The sequence below is a fragment of the Aphis gossypii genome, chromosome 3 (genome assembly GCF_020184175.1).
Source record: "Aphis gossypii isolate Hap1 chromosome 3, ASM2018417v2, whole genome shotgun sequence".
NCBI classification, from domain to species: domain Eukaryota; kingdom Metazoa; phylum Arthropoda; class Insecta; order Hemiptera; family Aphididae; genus Aphis; species Aphis gossypii.
Window position 1 is genome coordinate 18,560,695 of NC_065532.1, and position 13,304 is coordinate 18,573,998.

Below are 13,304 nucleotides of genomic sequence, written 5' to 3' on the forward strand. Positions count from 1 at the left end.
CTTATTAGGAATAAAACAATATTTTTGTCAGTATTAGTTTAGATTTCCTACCATTCATTTTCTCGTACAAAAATAATTATTTTATGCTACTTAACAACGTTAAATAATATCGTTCGATAATAATTTGCATAATATATTATTTCTTTTATTAAATGGTGATAGTAAAACAATTAAAATTTATTTGAGTTTGAAAATACGTAGAACGAAAACCAACACACTATCAAATGTGGAATGACAACACATTCAATGAATATGCTTTCAAAAGACTTACGTTTCAATGATGGTATTACGATCGGTGGTAATCGGTACCTAATATTTATAACGTTGTTAAAAAGTAAGATAGCAATATATATATTTTAGATTCAGAGTGAAGTGATACACATATGTATAAACCTTTATATTATTGTTTAAATAATTATGTGGTTTTGTAATATATTTTTTTTTTTATCAAAAACGAAGTAGGTATTGTAGAAATTTGAATTCCTCACTAAATATTTATATTAGTATTTTCAAAATAAAATAAAATTTTCAAAATATTCTTGATAATTTTAAGCCATTTATAAGCATTTTAAGCGTTTCAGTTATTTTATATTATTTTTTCATTTATATAATATTATACATTAAGTAAGTAATAACATTTTATTTGGGAGTAAAAAGCTTAAAAATTCAAGATAAAATACTTGTTAAAAGTAGTTCATAGAAAAATTAAAAATATTGAAAATATATAATATATATAGGTCATACTATTTTAAGCGTTGTTAAAGTTAATTTTATTAACAAAATGGTTATTTAAACGGAAAATGAAAATTATCTGTAGACTGTGGTTAATTAGTGTTACAAAAAATATTATTCATCGTGATTTGAATTTTTTCGTAACCATGTATATTATTTGTTTATTTACATTTATTTATTTTTTTTAATAATGATTTCAATATATTAATTAGATAAGTTTTAAGCTAATGATTATACCATAAACCTATTAAAATCGTTATACTGCACGCCACGCGCCGGTATTAAATTAATTTTATAACAGCTATAGTTATTTTATATAAATATCGTTATTTAATAATATAAGGTAATTTGTTTTTTGCAATTAATACTTTAACCTACCACGTATTACTACAAATAGAAAAATAAATTATAGTAAGCGGCTTTCCTGGTTTTATTTTTTTGTGCTTTCATCATAATGTGTACCTAATGGTTCTCCCCCGATGGGACCCACCTTGTCGTGGTGGGGGAGCTTGCGGACTCAGGTATTCGATATTTGAGTCTCACCAAGAGGTCCTGAGCCAGCCCTTACTTTCACTAGTTGGGGCTGGTAAGGTTTGGGGGGAGCCTTCTAGCTATTAGTAAATCCCTCCAACCCCAAACAATTATAATTATGAAAAGCACAAAAAACGAAAAACTTACTGGGAATTCGGATAACCTGGGACCGGCAGTTGGGAGCATGTGGTGCGCGTCCCAAAGGTCGATTAGATCAAAATGTAGCACCACCGGTAATGCGCAAATGAAAATGGAAACTGGCATATGCATTGGAGATACAACGGTAACGGACTTTATGAAAAACGGACCATTGGTAGAAAAAAGTAGTCGATTAAGCCAGCTATTTGATCAAATACGCTCGGCCATAATACAATCGAATTTGGAAAAAATGAACAGATCGTCTGCGACTGCACTTGATTCGGACGATGACTCTTCTGACGACGACAATAATAACGAATGGCCTCACCGATCGCCGAGTGTGCGTCAATCGATAATATCGCACTCAGCAGAAATTCAATTTGACCCCGCAGAAGAGATAGTCGCGGTAAAAACACGATACATCAGAGAAGGAAGCCTAGACATGTCAAACACGGAATCCCGGTCAGTAGTAGTATGGTCATTGGATTTAGAACAGCCGTGGCCATCGGACAAGGAGTGGTCGTGTTGGTCGGATTCAGAGTTACCGTCACCGTCGGACTCGGATCTACGGTCGACATCCCACTCGGAGCTAAATTGGTCAACGGATAGCGAACAATTGGAAAAACCAAATTTAGTGCGGGCATGGCTGTCGAATTCCGAACTGAGATCGACGTCGCACTCCGAGTCAATATGGTCAAGTGACTATGAAAAATCGGAACCATCACAATGCATACGGACGTGGCGGTCAGATCTAGATCAAAGTTCAAGATCGCAATTGGAGTGGGAGTGGTCGACAGACGACGAGCGATTGAGCTCATTAGCCTTAAAAAATATGTGGCTATCAGACTCTGACCTAAGGTCAGCGTCGTACTCGACGCTTAATTCGTCAAGAGATAAAATTATTTTATTTGGAACATTAGATGTAAAGGAGCAGTCGCTATCAGACTCATCTGAGCTAAGTCTGTCTTCACACTCGCTAATGATTACCACTTCGGCTGAAAATCGAATGATATCATTTCGGGACGAAATGAACGAAGTAAGAATCTATGAAGAAGAACAGTCGGAAACCGTGAACGATGCAGTGGAAACTGCAGGGAACGATACAGCGGATCCAACAGTGGAAGTAACTACGCCTAAACGTAGGACTTTCCTGACGACTATAGGGAAATGGATACTGAAGGTCGGCAGGAAGCTATGTTGTTGCGGTGGCCGCAACCGTAATTGATGTACGGTTCAACCAATTGAAAATACTTTTAGGTAACTGGCTGGAAATTGTACAATAGCGTAAGTGCGTAAAAGGTAACAAAAAAATCTGATTTGAGTTTAGGTATTTTGAATTTTATTTTAGGGTTTAGGTAGGTTAAATTTCAAAATTTGCAACTTATTTTAATAATTTTTGTATTTAGTTTTATTTAATTTTAATTGTTCCTTAATTTAAATACCAGTTAAAACCAGTTATTAACCTTTTTTTTAAGTATATTTTTTTCCTAATAAGTTTATTAGTTTATTTGTCTATTGATTAGTTTATTTTTATTTTTATTTTTATTTATTTTTCTTAAATTTGTATTCATAATACAGTGAAACTTCCATATTATAACGAAGTCGAATAAGCAGAAAAAAAAATTCGTTGTATAGAGGAATTTGTTAAATAGAATTACGTATTTTTTTCAACTTTTTTTTTATTATATTTATATTGTATGTATGTAAAAAACAACATCAAACATCATACATATTACAGTTTAATTTAATTTTTAACCTTAAGTATAATTTTATTTAAAAGAATTAATCTGTAAATTTTGTTTGCTTATTATTTTTGAAAATTGTCCTTCTTTCGTAAAAAGTTTCTATATCGTCAAGTTTTAAAAAAATTTCATCGGGAACATTTGCTTCTTGTCTAAAACCATTTCTTACCACTGATAAAGCGTTTAATATGTCTTTTTCTGTGAGTTTGGATTGTTCTACTGTATGTTCCTCTTCGTCGTCTTCTTCTTCAAATTCATCAGGATATTCTTTTTTTCTAACCTCTTCTACAATACTTTCTTCAGTAGGTGATTCATATACGGCGATATCTTCATCAATTTTCAAATAATCTTGTAAGGTAACGTTATCGCAGTGAACTAACTCCCATTCTCGTTGTACATCTGGTATTTCAATATCGGTTTCAATAATTTCATTTGTAAATCCAGCTTTGAAGAAACATTTTTTTATGATTTCGGACGTTACATCACTTCTCCAAGCTTTCGATACCTCAGAAATACAATCTCGCAGAGTAATTGTTGTTCTCTGTTCAAGATTTGAAATAACTTTGTTCAAAATACGTTTTCGATAATACACTTTAAGATTATTTATTATTCCTTGGTCCATTGATTGGAGCTTACTTGTTGTATTTGGGGGAAAATATGCAAGCGTTACAGATTTTAACTTTGTAGATAAGGTACGAGGATGAGCAGTACAATTATCCACAAATAAAATTATTTTTCGATTTTCTTGACTCATTTTTTGATTAATATCTAGTAACCACTTTTCAAAAATTAATGTCATCCACGCTTTTTTATTAAAATCGACGCTTTTCGATAAATTAAAAATATGAATAAACTAGTAATTTATAAATATTAATTAACATAAATAACATAAATTTTATAACTTTTAAAATATTATAAATAAATAAATATAAATAAAATTTATTATTATAATTATTTATGGTTCGATTTTTTTCAAGACTCTAGTCTCTAATTAAGACCAAAAACCTTAAAAAAAAAGTTAAAAAAAATAAATAAATAGTAAAAGTAAAAAGTAAAAAAATACCTTTAAGTATTTAGTGGTCTTTTTTCTTTTTTTAAGTTCTAAGTAAGGTGGAAAAACATTAATGATATGTATCTATAATCTATATCATTAATCTTTTCAATGATATCATAATTAAAGTTGTATAATATTATGATAAAAAGTTTATTTTTAACTATTTCAACTTTCAATAACTAGGGAATAATTATTAATTTTATATACCTATGTATTAATGGTTAAATTCTTAATATATGACTTATTCACATATACATATATATATTTTTGTGTTTTTGCATGTTATATGTAATTAATAATTATGTTTAACATTATAACTATCATTTTTTTGAAAATTTTTTATACTTTATATGATTTTTTTTCAAGTTTTTGTATGTTTTATATATTGTTTTTTTTTTATGTGTATTATTATTTTCTTATCATGTTATTTTTATTATTGTATTGTATGTGTGTGTGTGTGTGTGTGTGTGTGTGTGTGTGTGTGTGTGTGTGTGTGTGTGTGTGTGTGTGTGTGTGTGTGTGTGTGTGTGTGTGTGTGTGTGTGTGTGTGTGTGTGTGTGTGTGTGTGTGTGTGTGTGTGTGTGTGTGTGTGTACGTGTGTGTGATACTACTTTATTATAAAATTATAAATTTTTAAAACAATAAAAAACTTATTTCAACAGAAATTTAGTTGATTTGTTTAGAACTAATATGACGTGTTTAATATTATTTAAGCACCTATACACGTCTACGTTCATATTTACATATAATTATATACATGTATTGTTAGACTTAAAATATCGACAGTGTTTTGAGTGTTTTTGAAGTACAAAACGAAACATAATTGAAAGTACTGCAGGTAAGTCCGTTCACGCGACCATGCGTAATTTGATTCATACAGCATATTAATTATTATTACTTATTAGCAATACTTCCTTCACTATAATACAGTAAAATAGTAAATTCGTTAGATGTCTAATGATGAATTAAAATGCTATTATAATAATGATAACATAATAGACTGCAGTATACAATAACATTTATAAGAAGGTATATTATGATATTAATAAAAAAAAATTACAGGTTTCATAACAAAATTAACTATATAAAAAAAATTTGTTCATTCTACACATATAACTTACAATAAACCTTTGAAGCTTAGTCAGGTTACATACGATTATATTATAATTTATATTACTTTAAATTTACTATTTAGCTTATTAATAATTAATAATATTAGCACTATAGATAAAATTAATTAACATCCTAGATATACACGTGATGTATATGAACGATTTTTCGCCCATAATAATTATAGTATAGGTATAGGTAAATGCATAATACGCGTTATGTACACTGCATCAACCAGTTAAAAAAATTTTTAAATTATTTTATTCGTAAACAATAGGTAGTTTTAATAAATATAATACATAATAGAATTGCTCTTATTGTTATTATTATTGTAATACAATAAATACATTTACATCGCAACAATATGGACATTGTTGTTTTGAAATGCAAGAAAATTAGTTCTGCCATGATGTCTTAACTGTGGTTGGTAAAATGTTTCTCTTTTGCACTGAATCTTTCAACGTATTTCCATATTGAACTGTAGACGAAACGATATCTTTCATTCGTCCAACTATTCCACTAGAGTTCTGTCGTGGAAGCTCTTTTTGAACTACTTTTACACGAACTATGACAGAAATACATTAATTTAAAACTGCAATCGTACTAATATAATGCATAAAACATGCATAGGTATTAGGAAATAGGTATATATATTATATCTAAACTTATAACTTACAAGATAATGATTACTAAATCATTGTGGTGATTATTTTATTAACTACTATCTACTATTTACTTATAAGCCCAGAATACATTATTATTTGTGGTACCCATTTAAACATTTTAAATATTTAACAATATTAAAAAATATAGGTAAAGTATTTATAATAATATAGTATGAAAAGTTACGTATTTTTTGTATATACCATGTAGGTTTTTATTTCTTCTTTCTTCGCCATTATTTATTAGTTATTACTTATTAGTTATAAATAATGCCTATATTATTAAGTTAAATATAAGCCCATATTTTGTGTCTTAAATTGAAGCTATTACGAGTTAAAATCATTTTATGTATAGTAATTGTAAACCTTACAAAAAGAGTAAGTTATGAAAAAAAAATTATACAGAATGTATAAAATTATAAATACATTACAGAAATGAAAAAATATAATAATATAAGGATTAGATTGAAGTTTTTTTTTCAGTACAGCTAACTATTAGGTAGGTAGGTATTTACTACCAACATAGGTATACTCATTATCATGAAAGTATTGAAGCAAAAAAAAAAAAACAATATTAATAAATTTAGATAAAACTATATGTTTGTACTTGTATTTAATTATGATGATAATATAAAAGTATTAAGTAAGCTATCAATATAATATAATATATTTAGAATATGAGTCTATAAAATTATTCAATGACATTGATATACCTAACCTTATTGACACCAACAAGATTACTGTAATTTATAACCTATTACAATTTGAACTGTATATATAGGTATTATATATTTACACATAAACCTATTTATATAAATCAATGGTATTATACCTAGGCACTGTAGATAACTGAGAAGAAATATTAAATCATCATTTAGGTAATTTACAATTAGAAAGATGTTATTCTTATAAACTTGAAAGCTGTATATAGTAATATAGTGCACGAAGTATTAAAATAGGTGTATTTTATTTTTTTTTCCTAAGTATACCTTCACATAATATGTGAAATTTAGTGTTTGAGCTGTGAATAATAACGTATATATATTATTATTATTATTTTTTTTTTTTTTGGTAAAACGAACTTTAATCAGTTTGTTTAATATTATGATAATAATATATAGTACCTAATTTCGGAGACCATGTACGCATATTATTTCATGTTAACCCCGCCGTATTTAAACTCTAAAGGTTAGATACCTATACGATATAGGTACCAACATATTTATATTTATTATAAATTTATAAATGCATAATCGTAATAATTTAAATAACACGGGAATAAACAAAAAAAAGTTAACAGATATACCTAATATATTATATTGTACTCGTACCTATGTGTATAACTATAAAAGATATATTGATTTTATGACTTACCTAAATATGATGTCAATAAATCATTGACTAATTTAGGTTGCTCTTGATGGGGAAAGTGCGATGCGTTATCGATTATTCTCACAGTAGATGTTTTAAGAAACTCTGTAGACTTGATAAAACTCTCCATTTTTACACTTACATCTTTACTACCAGTGATGAGCAAACATGGAACTTGTAGCATGTCTTCTTCTTTATTTAAAGAATCGTTGCTATTCCGAGGCTCGATTCTGTAGAACGGTAAGTTTCTAAAATAATTTATTGCACCAGTCCAATCCTCTAAACAAATACAAATATTTCAATAAGCTACTGAGAATAATAGTAATTTTATTTACAATAAGATAATGGTTTTAGTAATGTAATAAACTAATAACTAACAACCGTTGTTATTATGTTTACCTGTTCTTGAAAATGTATATTTATATGCATCGATGTAGGATAAGTCATCACTTTGATTAGTTTTAGATAGGTGTTGATAACACTGATTGATTATTTTGAGATCACTTTGCAAAGCATCCATTTCTGGTAAATAAGGAAGTTGACTGAAGCAAATCCAGCTATAAGAATACAAATAAATTTCAGAATTAAGAGTATAGGTACGTTGTACCAGTATGTGTTGTCTCTGTCTTCCGATTTACGAACGTAAAACATAACAAAATTGTGTTCAGTGGAATAAATTTAGCTTTAATATTATAGTCGATTTATATCTATAATCAAACTTAAAAGTAATATTGGGTATTATCTATAAGGTATCTCATATTTTTTATTGTTACTTTAATTTTTAAGTTATTTATTTGAGATAATCAGTGTTTAATTTTACTTTTATGAACTTTAATTTATGATAACAAACAATTACAGTTGGGTTGACAAGATATGAATAAAATAGTAATAAATAACATAAAAGCAATTTTAAAATAATTCATAGGATGTATTCCTATCAGCATTGATAAAAGAAAACTAACAACAAACTTATTAATCAAGCATATTATATAAATCAAACTTTGGACACGCTAACATATTAACCTTTTTTTAAATTTCTCCCTTTGCTTAGATTTTTTTATATTTTATTGTACATATAACTGTCGTTAGGTAACTATATTGTTCACAAATGATATGATATTTCTGGTCTTTTCAGACTAACTTACTTTTTGTTAAAGAAACTTGACGGAGGTAAATACTCCCAGTGAACATTAGGATGTGGACATGAAATAGCTACAAATTTTGAGATACAGTTTGGCCACAGATGTACCAAATACCAACCTAGTAGAGCGCCTAAGTCATGGCCGATCACGTGACATTTATTACTGTCGTCCACTCCTAGCATAGACAAAAACACAGCCAGCTCGTTGACAAGATTTTCTACTCGATAACTTTTACGTGCTGATGGTTTATCAGAGTCGCCAAAACCTTTTAGGTCTACAGCAATCACACTGAAATACAATAACTCTGAATTACAAAATGTATATAATTATTAGCATTAAGGCGCATTTAGCACTATTTTTTATTTTTAACTTTAATCACAGTAAAAGTATATTGTATACAGTCCCGGCTCAAGTGTTTAAACAGTTAACACGCCTAAAAACTTGAGTTTTACTGCCCCTTACATGTAAATACTGCATCAAATACTTTTTTTTATCTATGATACAAAAATATTAAATGCCACTCGTGGGCCTATGTCACCTACCCCTTGAGCCGGGCCCTGATTATATAGATAATTAATATCACAATCACACATTAGTGCGGTTTTAACAAAAATTAGTGAAATGCCTTATATGGCTATATCTATTCTTGAGTCTTAACCTTTTTAAGAATTTTAAAATGTTGGTAGATAAATGCGATATACTGTATATTGTTTAAAATTTAGAAATTTAGGAATCCATTATAGAGGCACTTGTATAATAACAATAATAATTTAAAAATGAATATGAATCATTCATACGCTTTGTATAATATTTCGCTATCAGGTATATGATAACTCATAATTAGTACAATTTAAAAAAAAATTATAATATTGTTATTTACGGTGACGTGGTTATCAGAATTTACTAGTGTTATCATTAACACAATTTCAATTTTTTTTTTTTTTTTTTGATGATGCGGAAGAGGAGGTTGGAGAAAAGATGGTTAAACAAAATTATTGCAAACATATTTACATCTTCTAAGATTTTTAGTTTTTACATTATATTTTATTGATTCATATTGATTTATTATACATCATATACCTATCATTGACAGGTAGTTGTGCAAAAGAAAAAAATTGATTACCTAGTATTAAATTATAAACCTAAATTGGCTAAATTATATTATCAATGTGCATTTCAAAAAATTCAAGATTTTATAATTCACACATATTATTTATATATTATACTAAATTGGACACAATAAAATAATATATAAATTACACTCTCTTTAATAAATATATTTTTATCAAGAATAAGTACCTCACGAGAGATTATTAGATTATTAGATAACTGGTATATAAGGTAAACAGCTATATAATTTAATTTTAATTACATATTTTCTTTCTCCTATCTATAATTAATGAGGAAACTTGTAAGGTGTCATAGACTATAGTTTATAAATGACCTTGTATAATATAAAATTGTTTGTACACAATCAAAATATTTTTTTAAAAAACATCTGAGTAGTGTTACTATAGTATTTTTATGAATTTAAGATTTTAAAAATTAATTAAGGCTATTAAATAATCTATTTGTAGTCACTATAACTAATAAGACGCGTACATGCGGCACTCCTAATAATGAACAGATTACAACTTCAATCAATAAATAAAACAACAAAAAGACGTAATAATAATGACTAATATATCAAATGTCGATATGTACTATAAGTCACGTTTAAAAAATGTCTTTAGACAATAATAATTATTTATTTGTTACTTACCGAAAATGTTTCGACAAAGTGGGGATTTGATGATGCCAACTAATCCAACATGATGGAAATCCGTGTAGTAAAAGAACAATCATATCTTTGGGGTCGCCGCATTCGACGTAATGAAATTTCACGCCCTAAACAAAAAAAAAAAATAATAACTGTTAGCCGTGGACCGTAGTGTATATGTTTGAATTAAAAAACGTTTACGAATAAAAACATATCGGAAATAATTTCAAAAATAATAATAATAGTGTAAGTTAATATGTATACGAATTGAAAGTACATAAAAACCCGTATGATCCTATACTTATGTCATTGGGTATTAATTTTTTTTACAAGATATGGTTTCCAGAACGATAATTAATAATTCTATGACAGATCGTCGAAAACGATTGTTAAGTCACACTCCGCCTGCAGCGTATATTAGAAGATTTCGAGTCGCTCTTCTATACATAGTTATATGAGTTAGGAAATGGGCTTATAATATACACAGGTAGTTAGGCATGATATTATAATATGTAATATTATGGTATTTGCAGTAAAACGGGACCTTGACTTTGACGTACGAGTGGGTACCGTAAACCGTGGTGGACAGACACGGCGGCGGACGGTCCCTGAGCGCCGCCCGGCGGACGGATTTGCCACCGGAATAAGTGGCCACGGCGCCGGTAGCAGTGGCCGCGGCGTCGTCGTCCGCGGCGCCGGTTTCTCTGTCGTCGCCGTCATCGCGGCCGTCACCGCGGCCTCCGCTTCCGCTTCCGTTGCCGCCGCCGCCGCAGTTGGACCACAGCGGGCCGACGGTCCTGGCGGCCGCGTTCCTGACGACGACCCACGAGCCCCAGACCACGGAAAAGGCCAACATTTTCAGCGACTCGGCCGCCGATATGGACACCACGTTGTCTCGGCCTCCGGCCAACACGGCCATATCGCGAGCGCGATATATGTACGACGGTGCAGATGGACTCGAACAATTCGTACTAATAATACGGTGGACACGGTATATCGCGATCGAACGAGAAACGAGTCAAAACATTATGAAATACGTTCGAGCGACGATATCGGATTGTTTTAATGTATTATCGCGTGTTGTCGTATACGGCACCACATCGACTGCGCGCAAAGTCTATACGCGTTACACTTGCGCCGTTATATCGTGCGATAACCGTGACGGAGACCGCGCGACCTGCGGCGACCGAGTGGTACGATGACCGGTCGGCGGCGCGGAACAGGCCACCGCCGCGGGTTCGGAACTTTGGTCTCGCGGGCGCGCGTAATCGGCTGGCGGGAGCGATAACGGCCGAAAGTGCAGTGAGAGTCGGATGGACTTTGACGTTCCGCGCATCATGTGTACAGAGAGACTGCCAAACGATTACAATAATTATTATAATCACGTCACGATGATTTATGATGGGCAGGTACCTCCTAAACCTATATCAGGGGTGGCCAAACTTTTTTTGGTCACGATCTACTAAAAATGTACTTCACCTTTGAGGATCGACTTCCATATACATTTTTTTTTTATTATTGAATAACTATAATTATTAAGAAACATATAGGGCGAGTGGCTCTAAAAATAAATTCTAACACAATCGACTTTGAAATTGTCCAAGATCGACCGGTCGATCGCGATCGACTGTTTGGCCGCCCCTGACCTAGCGAGCTATATGCTTATTAATATAATATATATTTCATTAATCGATTGTTATTATTGCTGTGTTGTCGGTGTACTGCTGTTATATTAGACCTGAGCTTAGATTCTGTGTAGGGAATGCTAATTACAATTATAGAAATCAGAAAAATAAAATAACAATAATCTGTAGTGTAGTAGTAGTAGGTACACGGGCGCAAATAGCGTTTAAGATTTGGGGGGGGGAGCTGAAGCCCTAGCTACTGAATGAGGTATTCGTGAAAGTAATTAACACCTAAAAAATGCTTAATACAACAAATAGATAGGTAATACCGTATATAGGTACCTACTCAATTACAATTTATGATAAAACATATCTACCTACTAAACATTTTTTTCAATTACATATACATATACATGTACCTATATATATTTTCTTTCATCTAATAGTTATCAAAATTATATTTAATATAATATGTAATATACATTATACACCACATAACTTTTAGGAAAGAAAAAAATAGAAATTATTATTACTATAAGTATATCAGTATATGGCGTTTGAACAACTGCAAGTATAACAACAAAATAATATAATTAACAAATTTTTATTTAAAAAAAATGTACCTAGCACATTTTAAAGTTGTATTCTTTAGTTGGATTCAGCAAATGTGTTTAATATTATTTCAGCATCTACTGTAATATCTTTTTCGATATTCAATATTGCTTAGTTAGTACCTAAATCGGTTCTGAGTCTGTTTGCTCGGACATATGTGTTGATGATCCTTCTCGTAGATAAAAATAACCTTTCACATGTAGCCGAGCTCACAGGTACCTAATGTGATTGCTCTTGTATAATTTTAAATAAATTAGGAAATATTTTTTCCTTTAGATGTTTTTTGATATTTTCAAAATTAACTTCTTTAATCATGTTTTTCAGAACATTCATTTTACTTTTTAAGTTGAAACAATCGATATCAAAATACAAGTTATAACGTACCTAGGTACCTACATTACAATAATCAATCACAAAAGAAAATTGTTGAAAATTTCATTTAAATAATTCATCAACTGCTGTAAAAAATGTAGGAAACTAGGAAATATTTGGAATTCTACTGGAATGTTTAAGGGGCTTAGCTACCTAAATACCTAATATAAAAGCATTGATATTAAACTAATGGATGCGGCGTAACACAAAAATCTGTAAGCTAACATAATTAACACTATTATTAACCGCTAGATGTCATAACTGATAAAACTGTAACAATTACATGTACATATTATGTTTTCTCTCTCTTACAAGAGTTTTACTTTCTTTGTCACACACCCCCACACACAAGATGTGTGCGAGTGAGAACCATAGTTTCTCTCTCCGTTATGTTGGCCTAAACAGTGTACGTAGAATGTATAAAGCAATGCCGTATCCATATTATGCTTAATAT

The 13,304-nt window shown here is 30.2% G+C and overlaps 1 protein-coding gene across 1 annotated transcript; it reads right to left on the reverse strand.

Moving 5' to 3' along the window:
• Window positions 1-4,703: 4,703 nt before the first annotated feature.
• Window positions 4,704-11,579, reverse strand: LOC114129317 (epoxide hydrolase 4-like). Its single transcript, XM_050205086.1, has 6 exons — window positions 10,786-11,579; window positions 10,245-10,369; window positions 8,486-8,770; window positions 7,740-7,897; window positions 7,344-7,619; window positions 4,704-5,872 (listed from the first exon to the last, which is right to left on the reverse strand). Exons 1-6 carry the CDS (start codon window positions 11,158-11,160, stop codon window positions 5,703-5,705), a joined length of 1,389 nt encoding a protein of 462 aa, XP_050061043.1. The 5' UTR covers window positions 11,161-11,579; the 3' UTR covers window positions 4,704-5,702.
• Between the last annotated feature and the right edge of the window lie 1,725 nt (window positions 11,580-13,304).

Coding starts and splice junctions, on each gene's coding strand:
- LOC114129317 (XM_050205086.1), bottom strand. CDS start 11,160: ATGGCCGTGTTGGCCGGAGGCCGAGACAACGTGGTGTCCATATCGGCG. Junction 8,771..10,244: donor ACTTTGTCGAAACATTTTCG/GTAAGTAACAAA, acceptor ATTGTATTTCAG/TGTGATTGCTGTAGACCTAA. Junction 7,898..8,485: donor TCAAGTTTCTTTAACAAAAA/GTAAGTTAGTCT, acceptor GTATTCTTATAG/CTGGATTTGCTTCAGTCAAC.